Source organism: Saimiri boliviensis, chromosome X, assembly GCF_048565385.1.
Source record: "Saimiri boliviensis isolate mSaiBol1 chromosome X, mSaiBol1.pri, whole genome shotgun sequence".
Lineage (NCBI taxonomy): Eukaryota > Metazoa > Chordata > Mammalia > Primates > Cebidae > Saimiri > Saimiri boliviensis.
The window spans coordinates 48,269,513-48,285,086 of record NC_133470.1 but is presented as its reverse complement, the minus strand read 5'-3'; the positions used below and the strand labels follow the sequence as shown (position 1 = coordinate 48,285,086).

Genomic DNA, 15,574 nt, shown 5'->3' with positions numbered 1-15,574 from the left:
TTTTTAGTAGAGACGGGGTTTCACCATGTTGACCAGGATGGTCTCGATCTCTTGACCTCGTGATCCACCCGCCTGGGCCTCCCTAAGTGCTGGGATTACAGGCGTGAGCCACCGCGCCCAGCCTCTTTTTTTTTTTAAAGACAGAATCTTGCTCTGTCACCAGGATGGAGTGCAGTGGTGCGATCTTGGCTCACTGCAACCTCCGCCTCCCGGGTTCAAGTGATTCCCCTGCCTCAGCCTCCAGAGTAACTGGGATTAGATGTGTGTCAACATGCCCGGCTAATTTTTTTTGTATTTTTAGTAGAGACAGGGGTTCACGATGTTTGCCAGGATGGTCTCGAACTCCTGACCTCGTGACCGGCCCGCCTTGGCCTCCCAAAGCGCTGGGATTACAGGAGTGAGCCACCGCACGCGGCTGCCTTCCTTTTCAAGAGCATCTTTTGACGGATTTATTCTATAGCCACATCTAGAGCAATTTCAAGGACTTAGGAGAGTGCTTATGCCACAGCATCCCCTTTCCGACCTGATATTCTGCAGGCCCAGGAGAGGGAGAAGAGCCATGAAGGTGGAAAGGGGTGGAGAGGTTCTGTTGTCTTGGTAACCGTGCTGCCACGCGTCCCATCGGGGGTGGGGCGGCTCAGCTCTGGCAGGGGCCCTGTGGGTGAGACACCACCCCTCCCCACTCTGGATGTCTTCCTGTGCTCAGAGGTTGAAGCTCAGGGCTGAGGTTGGTTACCACGGAAACCGAAGCCAGGTCCCTGAGATTGGCAAACAGAAAAACCGGCCGTGGAATCCAGGAGGCAGCATGGATTACGGGAGCCTGCCCACAGACAGGGGATGTACAGTCACTAGAGCATGCACCCACAGAGTGCCTGCGCAGGAACGCGCGCACACCGCACACAGACACACACGTAGACACGTGCACTCACCAGCACTCCTTCTGCCCAGGTGTGCACAGTCTATCTGGCTGGAGCATCAAGTGCACGTGGAGGAGGCAGGCGACCAGGCGGGACATGTACGCGGGACGCAGAAGAGGGAAAGAGAGGGGATATTGCTTACTGTTGTTAAAAATAAATAAATAAATAAATAAATAAATAAATAAAACAACTGCATACCCTTTCCTCAATGACTTACGGTCACATTTGCAGTACTTCTTTTTTTTTTTTTTTTTTTTTTTGAGACAGAATTTTGCTTGTTGCCCAGACTGGAGTGCAATGGTGTGATCTAGCCTCACGGCAACCTCCGCCTCCTGAGTTCAAGAGATTCTCCTGTCTCAGCCTCCTGAGTAGCTGGGATTACAGGCATGCGCCACCACGCCCGGCTAATTTTGTAGTTTTCGTAGAGACAGGGTTTCTCCCTGTTGGTCAGGCTGGTCTCCAACTCCCGCCCTCAGGTGATCCGCCCGCCTCGGCCTCCCAAGGTGCTGGGATCACAGGTGTGAGCCACCACGCCCAGCCTGTACTAGTTTCTTAACTAAGGTATAATTTGTTTGCCACAAACTTCACGTATGTAAAGGGAACAATGCAGTGAGTTTTAGTAAATTGACAGTTTTGTAGCCCTCACCACCATCCAGTTTCAGAATACTTCCATCACCCCAGAAAGGTCTCTGGGACCCACTAGCAGCAGTCAATCCCCGTTAGTTTACCGCCAGGCCTGCCCAGGCAACCAGTAAGCTACTTTCTCTCTCTGTAGAGCTGCCTCTCTGGGCATTTCCTGTAACCTGACTCGTGCAATAAGTGGTCTTTTGTGTCTGACATCTGTCAATTAGCATAACGTGTTAAGAGGCTCAAACACGCTGCCACATGCATCAGCAGTGTGTTCCTCATCACGGCTCAGTAACATTCTGCTATATGGATATACCACTTCTTTATCCTTTTACCCACTGCTAGACATTTGGCTTGTTTCCACTCTGGGGCCTTCCCGAAAAACGCTGCAGCGAACATTGGAGCCCATGTCTGTGTGTAGGCATGGTTTTATCACGAATGGGCCTCGGATACCGTCAAATGCTTTTCTCTGTCTGTGATGATGATGATCTAGTTCCTGTTCTCTATTATAATTAGCAGGGTGGATTACCTTAACTGAAATTTGAATGTTAAGCCAGTCCTGCATTCCTAGAATAAACGACACTTGGTCATGTTGCATAGCCCACTGTATGTATGATTGGATTGGGGTTTGCTACTATTTTACTGGGGATTTTTGCAGGCATATTCATGATGGATGTTGGTTTAAGGTATCCTTCTGCTCTCTCTGTCTTGCTTTATTATTATTATTGCTGTCTGCGTCTTGCTTTATTATTATGTTTTTGAGACACACAAGTCTCACTGTGTCATCCCAGGCTGGAGTGCAGAGGTGCGATCTGGACTCGCTGCAACCTCCACCTCCCAGGTTCAAGCGATTCTCCTGCCTCAGCCGCCTGAGTAGCTGGGAATACAGGTGCCCACCAGCACACCTGGCTAATTTTCCTATTTTTAGTAGAGTCAGGGTTTCACCATGGTTAGCCAGGCCGGTCAAGAACTCCTGACCTCCGGTGATCCACCCACCTCGGACTCCCAAAGTGCTGGGATTACAGTCGTGAGCCACCGCCCCAGCCTCTGTCTGGGTTTAGGAGCAGAGTAATAAAATTTTCAGAGGATGAGTTGGGAAATGTTCCCCTCTCCTCTATATTCTGAAAGAATCTGTGAAGAGTTGGTATCACGTGTTTTGTAAATGTCGGACAGACTTCACTACCGAGGCAGCGGAGCCTAGACTGTCCCTAGTGGGAAGATGTTTAATGTAGTCTTTCTACTTCCTTACCCTCCCCAGGTCTACTCAGATGTCCCACGTGATCATTGCATTTGCACCTTTCTCTGTCCCGATCCTTTCTCACCTGCCGGTGCCTTTGGTTTGGGTTCGGCCTCTGCTGTAGAATTTCGCATACTGGACGTCTGTGGACGTCACAGGACTGCACACCCTAGTCTGTAACTTGGGATAGGATGGTGTCGCAGACACGACCCCCACGTCCCCTCCGTCCCCCAAACACAGGTATAGGGATAAAGACCTGGAGGTGAGGACGTGGCGCGTGTGCAGGGTGCCTCAGTTTCCTCTACTCACCCATTTTCCATGCCTGTTCGTGGAGACCCAAGACCCTGTGGCACTGTGCATCTGTGAGCTCCCCGAGCAAGCCCCCGATGTCTGCTTTTTCCAACTCAGATCCTTCTCACTCCTTTCATCTCCCGGGACCGGGACCGCACAGGATCAGCCACCTGTTCTCTCACACAACGATGTGTATCTGCTAGGGTTTCAACGTTTGTGTTCCCTCCAAAACTCACAGTGAAATTAATCCCCACTGCAGCAGTGTTGGGAGGTGTGGAATGACGGCAGGCGTTCAGGCCATCACGGCAGAGCCCTCGTGAGAGAATGAAAGGAACTTGCGGCAGTGGTTTGTTCTCTCTTTTCCTCTTCTGCTATGCGAGGACATAACATCCTTCCCGGCTTGCCCTTCCACCTTTTGCCCTGTGAGGAAGTGGATTGGGGTTTGCTAATATTTTGCTGGGGATTTTTGCAGGCATATTCATGATGGATGAAGACTCTTGCCAGATACCAGATCTTGGGACTTTTGTTTTGGACAATCAGCATCCAGGGTCGTGAGAAATAAATTTGTTTCCATCACAAATTGCCTGCTTTCTTGGTCCATTTTGCTTTGTTTTAACAGAATATCTGAGACTGGGTAGTTTCTAAAGAAAATTGGAGGCCAGGCACGGTGGCTCATGCCGGTGGCTCCCCGCACTCCGGGAGGCCGAGGCGGGGGGATCCCTTGAGGCCGGAAGTTGGAGATCAGCGTGGGCAACATAGCCAGACGCTGTCTCTACAAAAAACTTAAAACTTCGCCTGGCATGGCGGCACAGGCTTGAGCTACTTGGGAGGCTCTGGTGGGAGGATCGCTTGAGCCAGGAACTCAAGGCTGCACTGAGCCATGATCGTGCCACTGGGCTCTCTTCTGGGCAACAGAGTACGACCCTGTGTCTAAAAGAATTAAAATAAATACATCTTTTAACAAGATAAAAAATCGGTTTATCTGGCTGACAATTCTGAACGTGGCCGAAACATTCAGTCTTGGGCAACTGCATCTGGGGAGGGCCTCGGGCTGCTTCGACTCATGGTGGCAAGTGGAGGGGGAGCCGGCGTGTGCAATGAGGTGACATGGGAAGGAGCAAGGGAGAGAGAATCCGGGGAGGCCAGGCTCCTGTGAACAACCCGCTCTCCTGCGAACTAATCCATACCCGTGAGAGCAAGAACTCAGCCCAGAAGGAGGGCATCACAGGACACCGAGTCCTTCATGAGGGATCCTCACCATGACCCAAACACCTTCCTCTAGGACCCACCTCCCAACACTGCAGCACCGGGCGTTAAACTTCAACCTGACTCTTGGTGGGGATAAACACACCACGGCTAATACGGAGCACCCAGCCTGTGGTATTTCATGATATAGCGGAAGGACAGAGACTGAGACGGGGTCTGATCTCTCTCCCTGATCAATCAATCCATCCCCCAGAGCAGGGCCACCTCTGCGACTCCTCCTCCTGACCTCCCCAGCGTGACAGTCGACGAAGCCTGCAAGGGACAGAGGCAGGGTGAGGAAATGGAAACCCTGATGATTGCTGAAATGCTGTCACTGGCATCACGGACCTGGTGTGCCTGCTGGGCTGACTGAGGTGGTCTGCAAGACAGCATTTCGGTGGCTGGGGAGTCAGACAGAGGCATGCATCCCCGGCCACCACTTTAGGACCTCCACAAACTCTCCGCAAGGTGGGGATGACCGTACCTGTCCCACGGCACCGCGCGGAGGATTCGGCAACGGGTCTCGCCAAGACTTGGTACTACCGGCTACGAAGTGACCACCAAAAGCCCTGCTCCAGGCAATTCAGCCACAGCCTTCGCAGAGGTGAACTGCTGAAGGGGGCCACCTCCGATCCCAGCCTGCCTAGGTTCGTGTGCTAGTTCTGCCGGTGCCATGGGCTGGTTCCCTGACTTCTCTGGTGTTCTGCTTTCCAAATTCATACAGCGGAACTGAAAATGTTGCTAGAGGATGGGTCTGTGGGAGTGGAGGAAGGTAGCTAATATGTGCAAGTGGGGAAAACACTGTCAGAAGCCTAGGAAACATCAGCCAAAGGGCAATGCCTCGAGCCCCTTTGAAACCCTCTCCAATTCACTGGTCTGCATTTAGGCCTTTGTGTTTCAAGAAGGAAAAGCCCTGCTTTTTTTGTTTGTTTGTTTGCTTTTTTACCTTCTCCCTGGAGCTGGGTCACTTCAACTGTCAAGCTCTCTCACGAGATCCCAGCGTCAGAATCTAAGACACTTACTTGTTTTCAAGCCACTTCTGTTAGCAGTAGGCACACAGACTTTCGCAGCGAGACAGCTCTGGGGCATACCTAAAAACGGACTGGCACAAAGCGGAGTTTGCTTTCAGTTCAGAGGAGTCATGCGGGTACTGGCTGGGTTCACACCTCAGGATTCTGCAGAGGTTAAAAGAAAGGTAGATTTAGTCGTTGGTTCCTCCCGCAATCAAAAGACACCGATGTCTAAATAATCCCAGGAAGATTCTGGAAGAACCCAAGGACGCTCTGGTTCTCACGAAGCAGGTGCGAACTGCTGCTCAGGCTCACCCACCCGAGCCCACCACACCGCAAGCAATGGCCAGCCCCGCATCCCCCAGGCCGGGGGCACCAGCACCAGCAGCAACTTCGCAGGGCTCTCACCGTGGGCGGCGGACTCTGCTTCCACGTCTCCTGTGGGCAGGAAGCCTCTCTTCGAAGCCGTGGTGCTGCCTGGCTGCTCTGGCTGCTGGTCTCGCTGCATCCAGTGACTGGGCTGTGTTCTCTGGTGCCCTCCCTCCCCCGTTCCCAGTCTCCACAGCGTAGAGCTTCCCTCAATAAACCCGGATCCGCTGCTGGGAGATTTCAAGGGAGCCAGCTCAGATCTGACGAGAAAAATCAATACGGAGGAACAAACCTGAATTCTACACCTATTTTCCATTCCTACATATATTTATTTGGTATTGGTGATGAGGAACCCCATCAGAAATTCCTGCAAGGGAGAATACTGCTCGACTGTCAGGGGCAGGGTGACATTTATATACACGTAGCTTACCACATACATAAAAGTTTACGCAAACAGTACAGCGGCGGACCAGCAAGTTCTCATTGCACATCCCTTTCCCACACTGTGTTTAGCTGCCCGTTCTTGAAACTGGATCTCAGGGCAGCGCACTGCATTTCAGCAGGCCTAGTGCTGCTTCTCGGAGGCAGTCAACTCAGTGGTGCAAAAGCATATAGGACGGCGACAAGGCATTCACACTACACTGACATGTGATCTCTTACGGTCAGCAGGAAGGGAAGAGAGACGGAGATCCAGGGTGGGAGGGCGACAACATGCATCACGGGAGGCAGGTTAGACGCGGCGGGGACCGCTGGTACGCAGCGTCCCTTGCCACAGGATGCCTCGCGGCCATCCGAGAATGGCAGGCACCAAAGATGAGGACCTTCCTGCGGTCGGTCAAGCGTCATGCTGGGAGGATTCCCGCGTGTTCCCGTAAACGGGTCCTGGCACTCATCCGACCGCAGCTTGCTGTTTCGTCCCCAAAACGGTCCCACGCCCGGCCGCTGCCAACACGCGGGCTCCGTCTGAGTCCCTTCGGGTCTCCATCCCAGGTGGGTGCGCGTCTCAGTTCTCCTCTAACCACTGCTTGAGCAGCCTCTGAAACATTATCTTGCTCTCCTGCTGCCTCTCTCGCTGGCGCTTCTCCTCTGCCTCCTGCGGTTGGAGCGCCGCTTCAGGCAGAGGCCCGGGCTGGTTGGTACCTAGGTTGAGGGTCAAGCCACTGAGGCCCTGCACCAGCGTCTCCCAGGAGGAAGGAAGTGGGGCCCTGTTCCTCTCCCCAGGGATCCCAGAAAGATTCGGCCTGTGGCTCTGGCAGTATCGACATTCACATCGGAATCGATTCTGTCCTCTGTCACCTAACGGGGAGATTCTGGCTTCCCTCCCAACAGCATAGGGGGCCATGTGATCGCGGTGTCTCCTCCTCACGTGCCTCAGGAATGCTTTCTTCCTCTGAAGGAACTCCAGCCTCTCCCACCGCTGCTCTTCCAGCGTCTTCTCCTCTCTGTACCGCTGCTGGAGCAGCCCCTCGGGGAGAGGCGCAGAGTGGCTGGGGCCAGGGCCGGGGCTCAGGTTGCTGGGGCCAGGGCCCAGGCTCAGGTTACTGAGGCCAGGACCGGGGCTCAGGTTACTGAGGCCAGGACCGGGGCTCAGGTTACTGAGGCCAAGACCGGGGCTCAGGTTACTGAGGCCACGACCGGGGCTCAGGTTACTGAGGCCAGGACCGGGGCTCAGGTTAATGAGGCCAGGACCGCGGCTCAGGTTACTGAGGCCCATCATCAGCTGCTCCGAGTACGAAGGCTGCGAGGGCGCTGGGCCTTCCCGGGAAGTCTCTGCAGCTGTCATCGGGAAAGATTTAGAAGGCGATGCTGGATTCTGTTTCTGGAGTGGATCCATGGAGGTCTGGTCCCAGCTGGAAGCTCCACCAGGCCCCTGGGTCTAGAAAGGGTGGTGAAGCTGGAGGTTCTCAGACACCAAGAAGGTAGCGAGGAATGTGTGCAGGCAGAACCCAGACTGCAACGCAAGGTGACAAGACAACAAGAAAACACATGATTATTCATCTGACTCAAGCTCGCTCTCCCTCCACTTCCTGTGCGTCAAATGGGGATTATACAGACACCCCCTCCTAGGCTTCTTCTGAGGATGACGTGAGATCATACATCTCAGCGGCTGAGAATACTAGTGCCATCTAATAAAGGACTGAGAAATGATACCAATTAATGCATCCACGTGACCCGGGGTGCAAAAGGATGCGACGCCGTTCGGTGATGTTGATTCCCCGCTGACATTTTCCAACCCCTTCCCAAGCATCATCGGAAGAATAATCAGTGCGTGACTCACAGGTGCTCTCCCCATGAGCGTTCATTTTCATCCATTCACAAGGGAGACTTTTACTCAATTGCAAGCGTTTGCACCCTTTTGGGGGACGCACCCTTTTGCATGTTCGTCTTCCTGACCACTGGGTTTGCTTCCAGTCAAAAAGGCTGCTCATACCTGTGGGAATCGTCTCCGAATTCCTACTGTAGATAAGAATTTATTTTGCTAAGCAACAGAAGCAAAAACCCCCAGGAGACTTCAAACATACACGAATTCAATTAATCCAAAAGCTGGTTCTTTGAAGTGATAAACCCGTGGCAGGACTGACTGGGGAAAAAGAGGGCAAAGAGACAAGTTACCAATATCAGGAACGCGAGAAGAGATTTCACTGCAGACACAGAAAACATAAAATGGTCAACATCGTAAGAATACACGTGACTCTACAGCTTCACATTCCACAGGTCAGAGACTCGAAAACCACAAGCTACTGAAACTCACAGAGGATGGATTTCAAACACTGAACCGTGTGCACGGTCCTGGATCTTTTAAATAAACTGAATTCACAGGTAAACACATTTGCAAAGACATCTCTGGGCCAAGATAGTTTCTCTGGCAAATTCTAACAAACATTAAATGGAGAAATATCACCAACTTACACAACTTCTTCTAGGAAACAAAGCAGAGGGAATGCGTCCCACTGATTTTATGAGGCCAGCACCGCAGGGATACCAAGAAAATGACAGACCAATATTCTTTCCTAACACAGGCACCAAAGTATTCAACAAAAACCTAGCAGTTTGAATGGAGCAATAGGTGAGAAGCAGAATGAGCCACGATCAACGGGGTTTTACAGCGGGAATGTGAGGACTGTTCTTCCCACACCTGAAAATCCATCAATGTGATCCACAGATTGAGAGATCAGATGAAGAACAAAAATGACGGGATCACATCAAGCGATGCAGAAAAGCCATCTGACTAGATTCAAAGTCCACTGGTGATATAAAAACTAGCACCCTAGGGACACAAGACAACTTCCTCCCCCACAAAAAGGCCGTAAACAGTCAAACCTACAACTAACCAGCCACTCAATGGTCCAAGACTGCATGCTTTCTGCCTGAGGATGTGAACCGGGCAGGGACGTCTATTCAACATCACGCTGGAGGCCTAGTCAGTGCTATGATGCCAGAAGAGTCACGGCACGCACCGGAGACAGCAAGAAACCAAAGTACGCCTTTTCGTAGGTCATGTGATCGTCACATGGAACAACCCATGTATCTCCCCCAGACTCTCAGAGCCAGTAAGAGCTTAGTGCTCGTTAATGAGAGCTTAGCAGCGGACATGGGAGAGAAAGTCAACACATGGAAAACAATCCTATGAGTAACTGGAAGCCTAAATTTAAGAAAGAATACTGTTTACAAAAGCTACAAACACAGTGAGACGGTTACGTACAGAGCTTAAATACATGGAATGGGTCTGTGTGCCGAAAACTATTAAAACGGTAATGAAGAGATCAAAGAAGATTTAGTTAAATGGAGAGAAACAATGTGTTCCCAGATTTAAAGACCCAAGAAGGGAAAATGTCAACTGTCCTCAACTTGATGTATAGAATGAATGCAGTGCCTGCCAGTCAGAATCCATGAGGGACATTTACATATAGAAACAAGCAGATTCGACAATTCACGTGGAATAGCCGATGCTTCAAAGAGCAGAAGGGATTTAGAGAGATCGCGTTATTGGATTTTCACATTTGCTCTAAAGCTGTAATAATGGAGATTGCTGGATTACAGGGGTAGACATGTAGATCCATGGAAGAAAGCAGAGTCCATGAATCCATCCACAGAGATGTGGCCAATGAGTTTTGACACGGATGTGAGAGGGAATCCAATGGAGAAAGGACAAGCCTTACGATACACGAGGCGCCGTATCCTCATGCGAGGAGATGCGCCTCAACCTCAACCTTTAAGTGCAGTTAAGGAAAAATGCTTCAGAGACCTACACGGCAAAGTTCAATACTAAGACTTTTGGAAGAAACCGTAGGAGGACATCTTTGTGAGGGGAGGCTAGGACATGACATGAGATGCACGATCCATGGAAGGGAAGGATGGATGAATAGAAGTCTGGCAAAATTTAAAACTCTGGGTCCGGCCGGGCGCGGTGGCTCCTGCCTATAATCCCAACACTGCGGGAGGCTGAGGTGGCTGGGTCACTTGAGTGCAGGTGTTCGAGACCAGACTGGCCAACATGGTGAAACCCTGTCTGTACCAAAATACCTAAAAATTAGCTGGTGCGGGGGCACATGCGTTTAGTCCCCAGCTACTGCGGATGCTGAGGCAGGCCAAACACTTGAACCCGGTAGGCAGAGGTTGAAGTGAGCCGAGACCGAGCCACTGCCCTCCAGTCTGGGCTACAGAGCGAGACCCTGTCTCAAAATCAATCAATCAATCCATCAAAGACAATAAAATAAAACCTTGGCTGTGTGAGAGCTAGTGTGTTCCGAGAAAGAAAATCAAAGTTGCACTCCTGGGAGGAAATGTTTGAGAATCATTGACCTGACTGAGATCGCACATCCAAAATACATGGCACATTATCAAAACTCCACAATAAGAAAATCAACGCCCCAACCAGAAAATGGGGGAAAGACTTGAACGGGAGCACATGAAACCGTATTTAACATCACTTTAACCCCGTGAGTACTGGCAACGCCAAGCGAGGAGAACATGCTGGGCGACTGGAATTCTCATACTTTGCAGCTGGGAGGGCGAAATAGCAGAGCAACTTGGAGAAGCACCGTGGCAGTTTCCTGTAAGTGAAACAGATGTTTACCATAGGATCCAGCCATCCCACTCCTGGAGATCTACCCTAGAGAAATACAAAAACTCAGGTTCACAAAAAAGCCCGCACGGAATGGTAAAAGCAACTCGATGCAAAACTGCCCCAAACTGGAGAGAGGAAAACATCCTTTGGTGGAAGGCTGGCTGAACACCTGTCATCTTCCACACAGTGAAACTGCTTTTTCAGCCTAGGACAGAAGCATCCAACACTCACTCGACACGTTCATCAGGCCAAAAGAAGGAAGCCCACCTCACAAGGCCACAAACCATATGGTGTCACTGACATGACACTCTCCCCAAGACAAAACTAGAGGGAAGGAAACAGATCACTTTTCACCAGGGATGAGGGGTGAGGGAGGGGTAACCGCAATGGGGCAGTTCCAGGGAGTGTCCTGGAGTGATGGGACTGTTCTGCATCCTGACTGTGGTGATGGGGTGACAAGAACGTAAGCCTGTGGTAAAGCTCACAGAACTGTACTGCTGAGGGAAAGAAGTCAATCCTGCTGTAGGCTAAGTAAAAAAACCCAACGGCATATTTTGCAATAAGGGTATCTCTCTGTATTCTCTCTGTATTCTTTTGATAAATACATCTTAGATGAATGCAACCAAAAATTGACATTAAATGCTAAACGGAAACTTTAGACCAGCCTCCCAGGCTCTATTCTTTTGACAAACTCGGAAGCCAAGAATTCACTCATTTTCTTGAGAGGATACTGGTCCTCTGAATGTTTGTTCACCAAATCGTGGCTACCAGCACACATAGGGGTAGGAAAGAACCAAATCAGAAACAGTTTGAATATGTACTGAAGACACACACACACACACACACACACACACACACACACCAGAAAGAGTTAATCTTTCAGAAATTGAAATCTATCTTCCCTATGAGTTAGTTCCGACATTCTTTGGGCCACCACCACCATCTTACACAGACACTTATGTGTGAAACGTGTGGAAAATGATTTGTTTTTTTTTTTTTTTGAAACAGGGTTTTGCCCTTGTTGCCCAGGCTGGAGTGCAATAGTGCCATCTCGGCTCACAACAACCTCTGCCTCCCGGGTTCAAGCGATTCTCCTGCCTCAGGCTCCCGAGTAGCTGGGATTATAGGCATGAACCACCATGCCCAGCTAATTTTGTATTTTAAGTAGAGGTGGGGTTTCTCCATGTTGGTTAGACTGGTCTCAAACTCCCGACCTCAGGTGATCCGCCTGCCTCAGCCTCCCAAAGTAAGTACTGGGATTACAGGTATAAGCCGCCACACCTGGCCTTTTTTTTGGGCGGGGGGGGAGATGGAATCTCACTCTGTCATCAGGCTGGAGTGCAGCGGCGCAATCTCGGCTCACTGCAACCTCTGCCTCCCGGGTTCAAGCGATTCTCCTGTCAGCCTCCCGAGTAGCTGGGATTACAGGTGCCCACCACCATACCCGGCTAATTTTTGTATTTTTAGTAGAGATGGAGTTTCACCATGTTGCCCAGGATGGTCTCGATCCCTTGACCTCGTGATCCACCCACCTTGGCCTCCCAAAGTGCTGGGATTACAGGTGTGAGCCACCACGCCCAGCGGGAAAACTATCTTTACCCAATTACCACCCAGCCAATTTTCAGGTGTCACAAGGATTCTCTCAGGATCTATTTCTACATGTAGAAGCTAATTCTCAGAGAGAAAAACGTCCTCACAACCCTTTCCCCCCTCTTTTTTTGTTGAGGCAGGGTCTTGCTCTGTTGCCCAGTCTGGAGTGCAGTGGCAGAATCTCAGCTCACTGCAACCTCCGTTTCCTGGGCTCCGTTGTCCCTCCAGCCTCAGCCTCCTGGGCAGCTTACGCTACAGGTGAGAACCACCACGCCCGGCTAACTTTTTTGTTTTTTATAGAGATGGGGTTTTGCCATGTTGCCTAGGCTGGTCTCGAACTCCTGAGCTCAAAGTGATCCTCAGGCTTCAGCCTCCTCAATTGTTGGGATTCCCGGCATGAGCCACTGTGCCCAGCCAACACCACCTTTATAGAAAGAAATGAGGGCTGGGCGTGGTGGTTCATACCTGTAATCCCACCCTTTGGGAGGCCGAGGCGGGCTGATCACCTGAGATCAGGAGTTAGAGACCAGCCCGGCCAACATGGCAAAACCCCAGCTCTACTGAAAATACAAAAAAATCACCTGGGTGTGGTGGCGGGCACTTGTCGTTCCAGCCACTAGAGAGGCTGAAGCAGGAGAATCATTTGAACCCAGGAGGCGGAGGCTGTAGTGAGCTGAGATTACACTACCGCACTCCAGCCCGGGCAACAGGGCAAGACGCTTCCTCAAAGGAAAAAAAGAAATACGAAGATTCTGGAGACGTCAGCTGACAATCAGGCTGCATAGTCACTGCTTTTTTCTCTTTCTCCCTCCATCAATTTTGTGAAATGAAACATTTTACAGTCCTATGTGTAGGTTCATCCAGAGATTCTCAAACCACACCCATGGAGTCGCTCATGATCCCTGACAGAGGCAGTAAGGGCAACGAGGTCTAGAGAAGTCCCCTGTGTGTACGGAGGGGAGCAGCTGCAGCAATACATGTGACTTCCCTTCCTTCATCATCTCACCAACGTCACTCCTTCAACAGGCAGTTGCTCCCCGGGAAAAGATCTCGTATAAAAAAATCTCTGCATAAAACACCACAGCCTCAAGTTTCCTGCCTCAGCTCACGCACCTACTGAAGAGAAGGAGGGACTACTGGAGACAAGGAACCCAGACAGTTCAGCCGTCAGACCCGCAGCATGAAAGGTGATGTCTCTGGGAACCGACTCTCACTGTGATGGTTTTATCTGGGAACTGTTCCCTCACTGTGATAGTTTTATCTGGGAATTGATCCCTCACTGTGATGGTTTTATCGGTCAACTCGGCCAGGCCTGGTGACTGGCCCCCTTTGGTCAAACGCTACTCTAAATGTTGCTGGGAAGGGATTTGTGGACGTGATTAACATTTATCATGAGGCTGGGCATGGTGGCTCATGCCTATAATCCCAGCACTTTGGGAGGCCGAGGTGGGTGGATCGCGTGAGGTTACCAGTTCGAGACCAGGCTGGCCAACACGGTGTAACCCCATCTCTATTAAAAATAAAAATGATCCAGGCGTAGTGGTGGGTGCCTATAGTAGTTCGGGAATGCCATGGCCCCTAGCAAGACTTTCACGTCTCATTCACCCTGCAGGACTCAGCTGAGATAGCACTTCCCCCCGGAAGCCTTCTCCAAGCTCCTAAAACACCCTGTATTTCCCTGTCCTGGCTCCAGTCCCACTCAGCTGTCAACACATAGTTGTCTGTCAACCCCCTAGCCCTGGAGCTGACAGAGGCCAGGGACTCTGTCTTGTTCAGCCACCACAGAGCCTTGAGCCCAGTGGACATCCACATTCACAAATATCTACCAAAGGAAACAAGGAGAATACGGGGCCCGTCATAAACATCTCACTGAGTATGTCAAGTCAACTCTACAGAATCCATATTTTTACATGTTGCAAAGGCAGAAATTCTTGCATGGAGAGCTCAAGTAACTTTACACACCCTTGGTGGCATTGCCTCTCTGGGTGTTCAGCCTCCCCTGACGCCTAAGTGAGAAAGTCATCCCAAGGGATGAGTTCAGACAGCAGAGTCCTGGGGGCTGAACCGCGTGTCCACAGCTGCCCGGGGATCGGGTACAACGCTGCGACTCCTTACTCTCATTTTCTACCGGCCAGTTCTGTTCTTATGCTGAAAATACTGCACCTCTCACACCTCTCGCACCACCCACTCTTGTTTGCTTCATTTCTCCTGTGCCTTCGAGAAAGAGAACAGCTAAGCAAGTGAATCCAGACTACATCCTGGAGATGAGCGCCAGGAAGAGCTTTGTGTTTCTTTTACAAATTGAGCCAGTCCTATGTGATGCTTTTTTCAATGTTCCAAACATGACATGAGATCCCCTTATAAAATGTATTTATTTCCACTTAAAGACACAGATTTCATTTAATAATCCCAATGAAACACGGACTTTTTTTTTTTTTTTTTGAGACCAAGTCTTGCTCTGTCACCCAGGCTGGAGTGCAGTGACCCGACATCAGCTCACTGCAGCCCTCACCTCCCGGGTTCAAGCAATTCTCCTGCCTCAGCCTCATGAGTAGCTGGGATTACAGGTGCCGCCATCATGCCTGGCTAATTTTTGTATTTTTAGTAGAGACGGGGTTTCACCATGTTGATCAGGCTGGTCTGAAATTGCTGCTGTTGTGATCTACCCGCCTCGGAAAGTGCTGGGATTACAGGCATGAGCCACCGCGCCTGGCTACATGGACCTTTTACTGGAAGTTCCAGAATCCTACAGCAAAATGACTAAGATCTGTGCAAGGTCTCTGGGTGCTAAAAACTGTGCTCCTAGTCTCGTGCCATGCCAGGGGAAAGAGTCTGACTCTTAGCCATACCATGCCACACAGATTGAGGAAAGAGTCTGTCCTACACACGGCTCACTGACGTTCTATATTTTGGATGCCTACACAGATTATCTCTGTCCTGCTGGGTCTGGAGTGGAGGAGTTGTAATTCTTAGCAGCTTTGTAACAAAAGAACAGGTGGTCAGTGAAGCCAGCAATGCCTACTTTTAAGAGAGAAAGAAGAAAATGAAGATAGCAGTGAGGCACAGTGCTGGCGTCGGGGTCTCCCAGCAGGTGAGTACACAGAAAAGCAGCAGGAGTACAACTGGGAGTCCAGGGAGGGCCACATTCTGAGGGACCAAGACCAGTGGCTAGAGCCGCAAGAGGAAGACAAGGAGCAAGTCTCCTCTGGTGAGGAAGGAG

At 50.7% G+C, this 15,574-nt stretch overlaps 1 protein-coding gene across 7 annotated transcripts in view; it reads right to left on the bottom strand.

Annotated features, from left to right (window-relative positions):
* Window positions 1-1,151: 1,151 nt before the first annotated feature.
* FAM156B (family with sequence similarity 156 member B) overlaps window positions 1,152-15,574 on the bottom strand; it is a 50,465-nt gene continuing 36,042 nt past the window's right edge. For 6 of the 7 annotated variants that reach the window (XM_039475549.2, XM_074391469.1, XM_074391470.1 and 3 more), the window contains 2 exons: window positions 5,736-7,647; window positions 1,152-5,492 (listed from right to left, as the gene is read on the bottom strand). In XM_039475549.2, the coding sequence (XP_039331483.1) occupies window positions 6,700-7,530 (831 nt within the window). In that variant the 5' untranslated portion in view covers window positions 7,531-7,647 and the 3' untranslated portion in view covers window positions 1,152-5,492; window positions 5,736-6,699. Of the gene's footprint in view, window positions 5,493-5,735; window position 15,574 lie in introns of those variants that run through there. The other variant, XM_074391471.1, reaches the window with a different exon arrangement.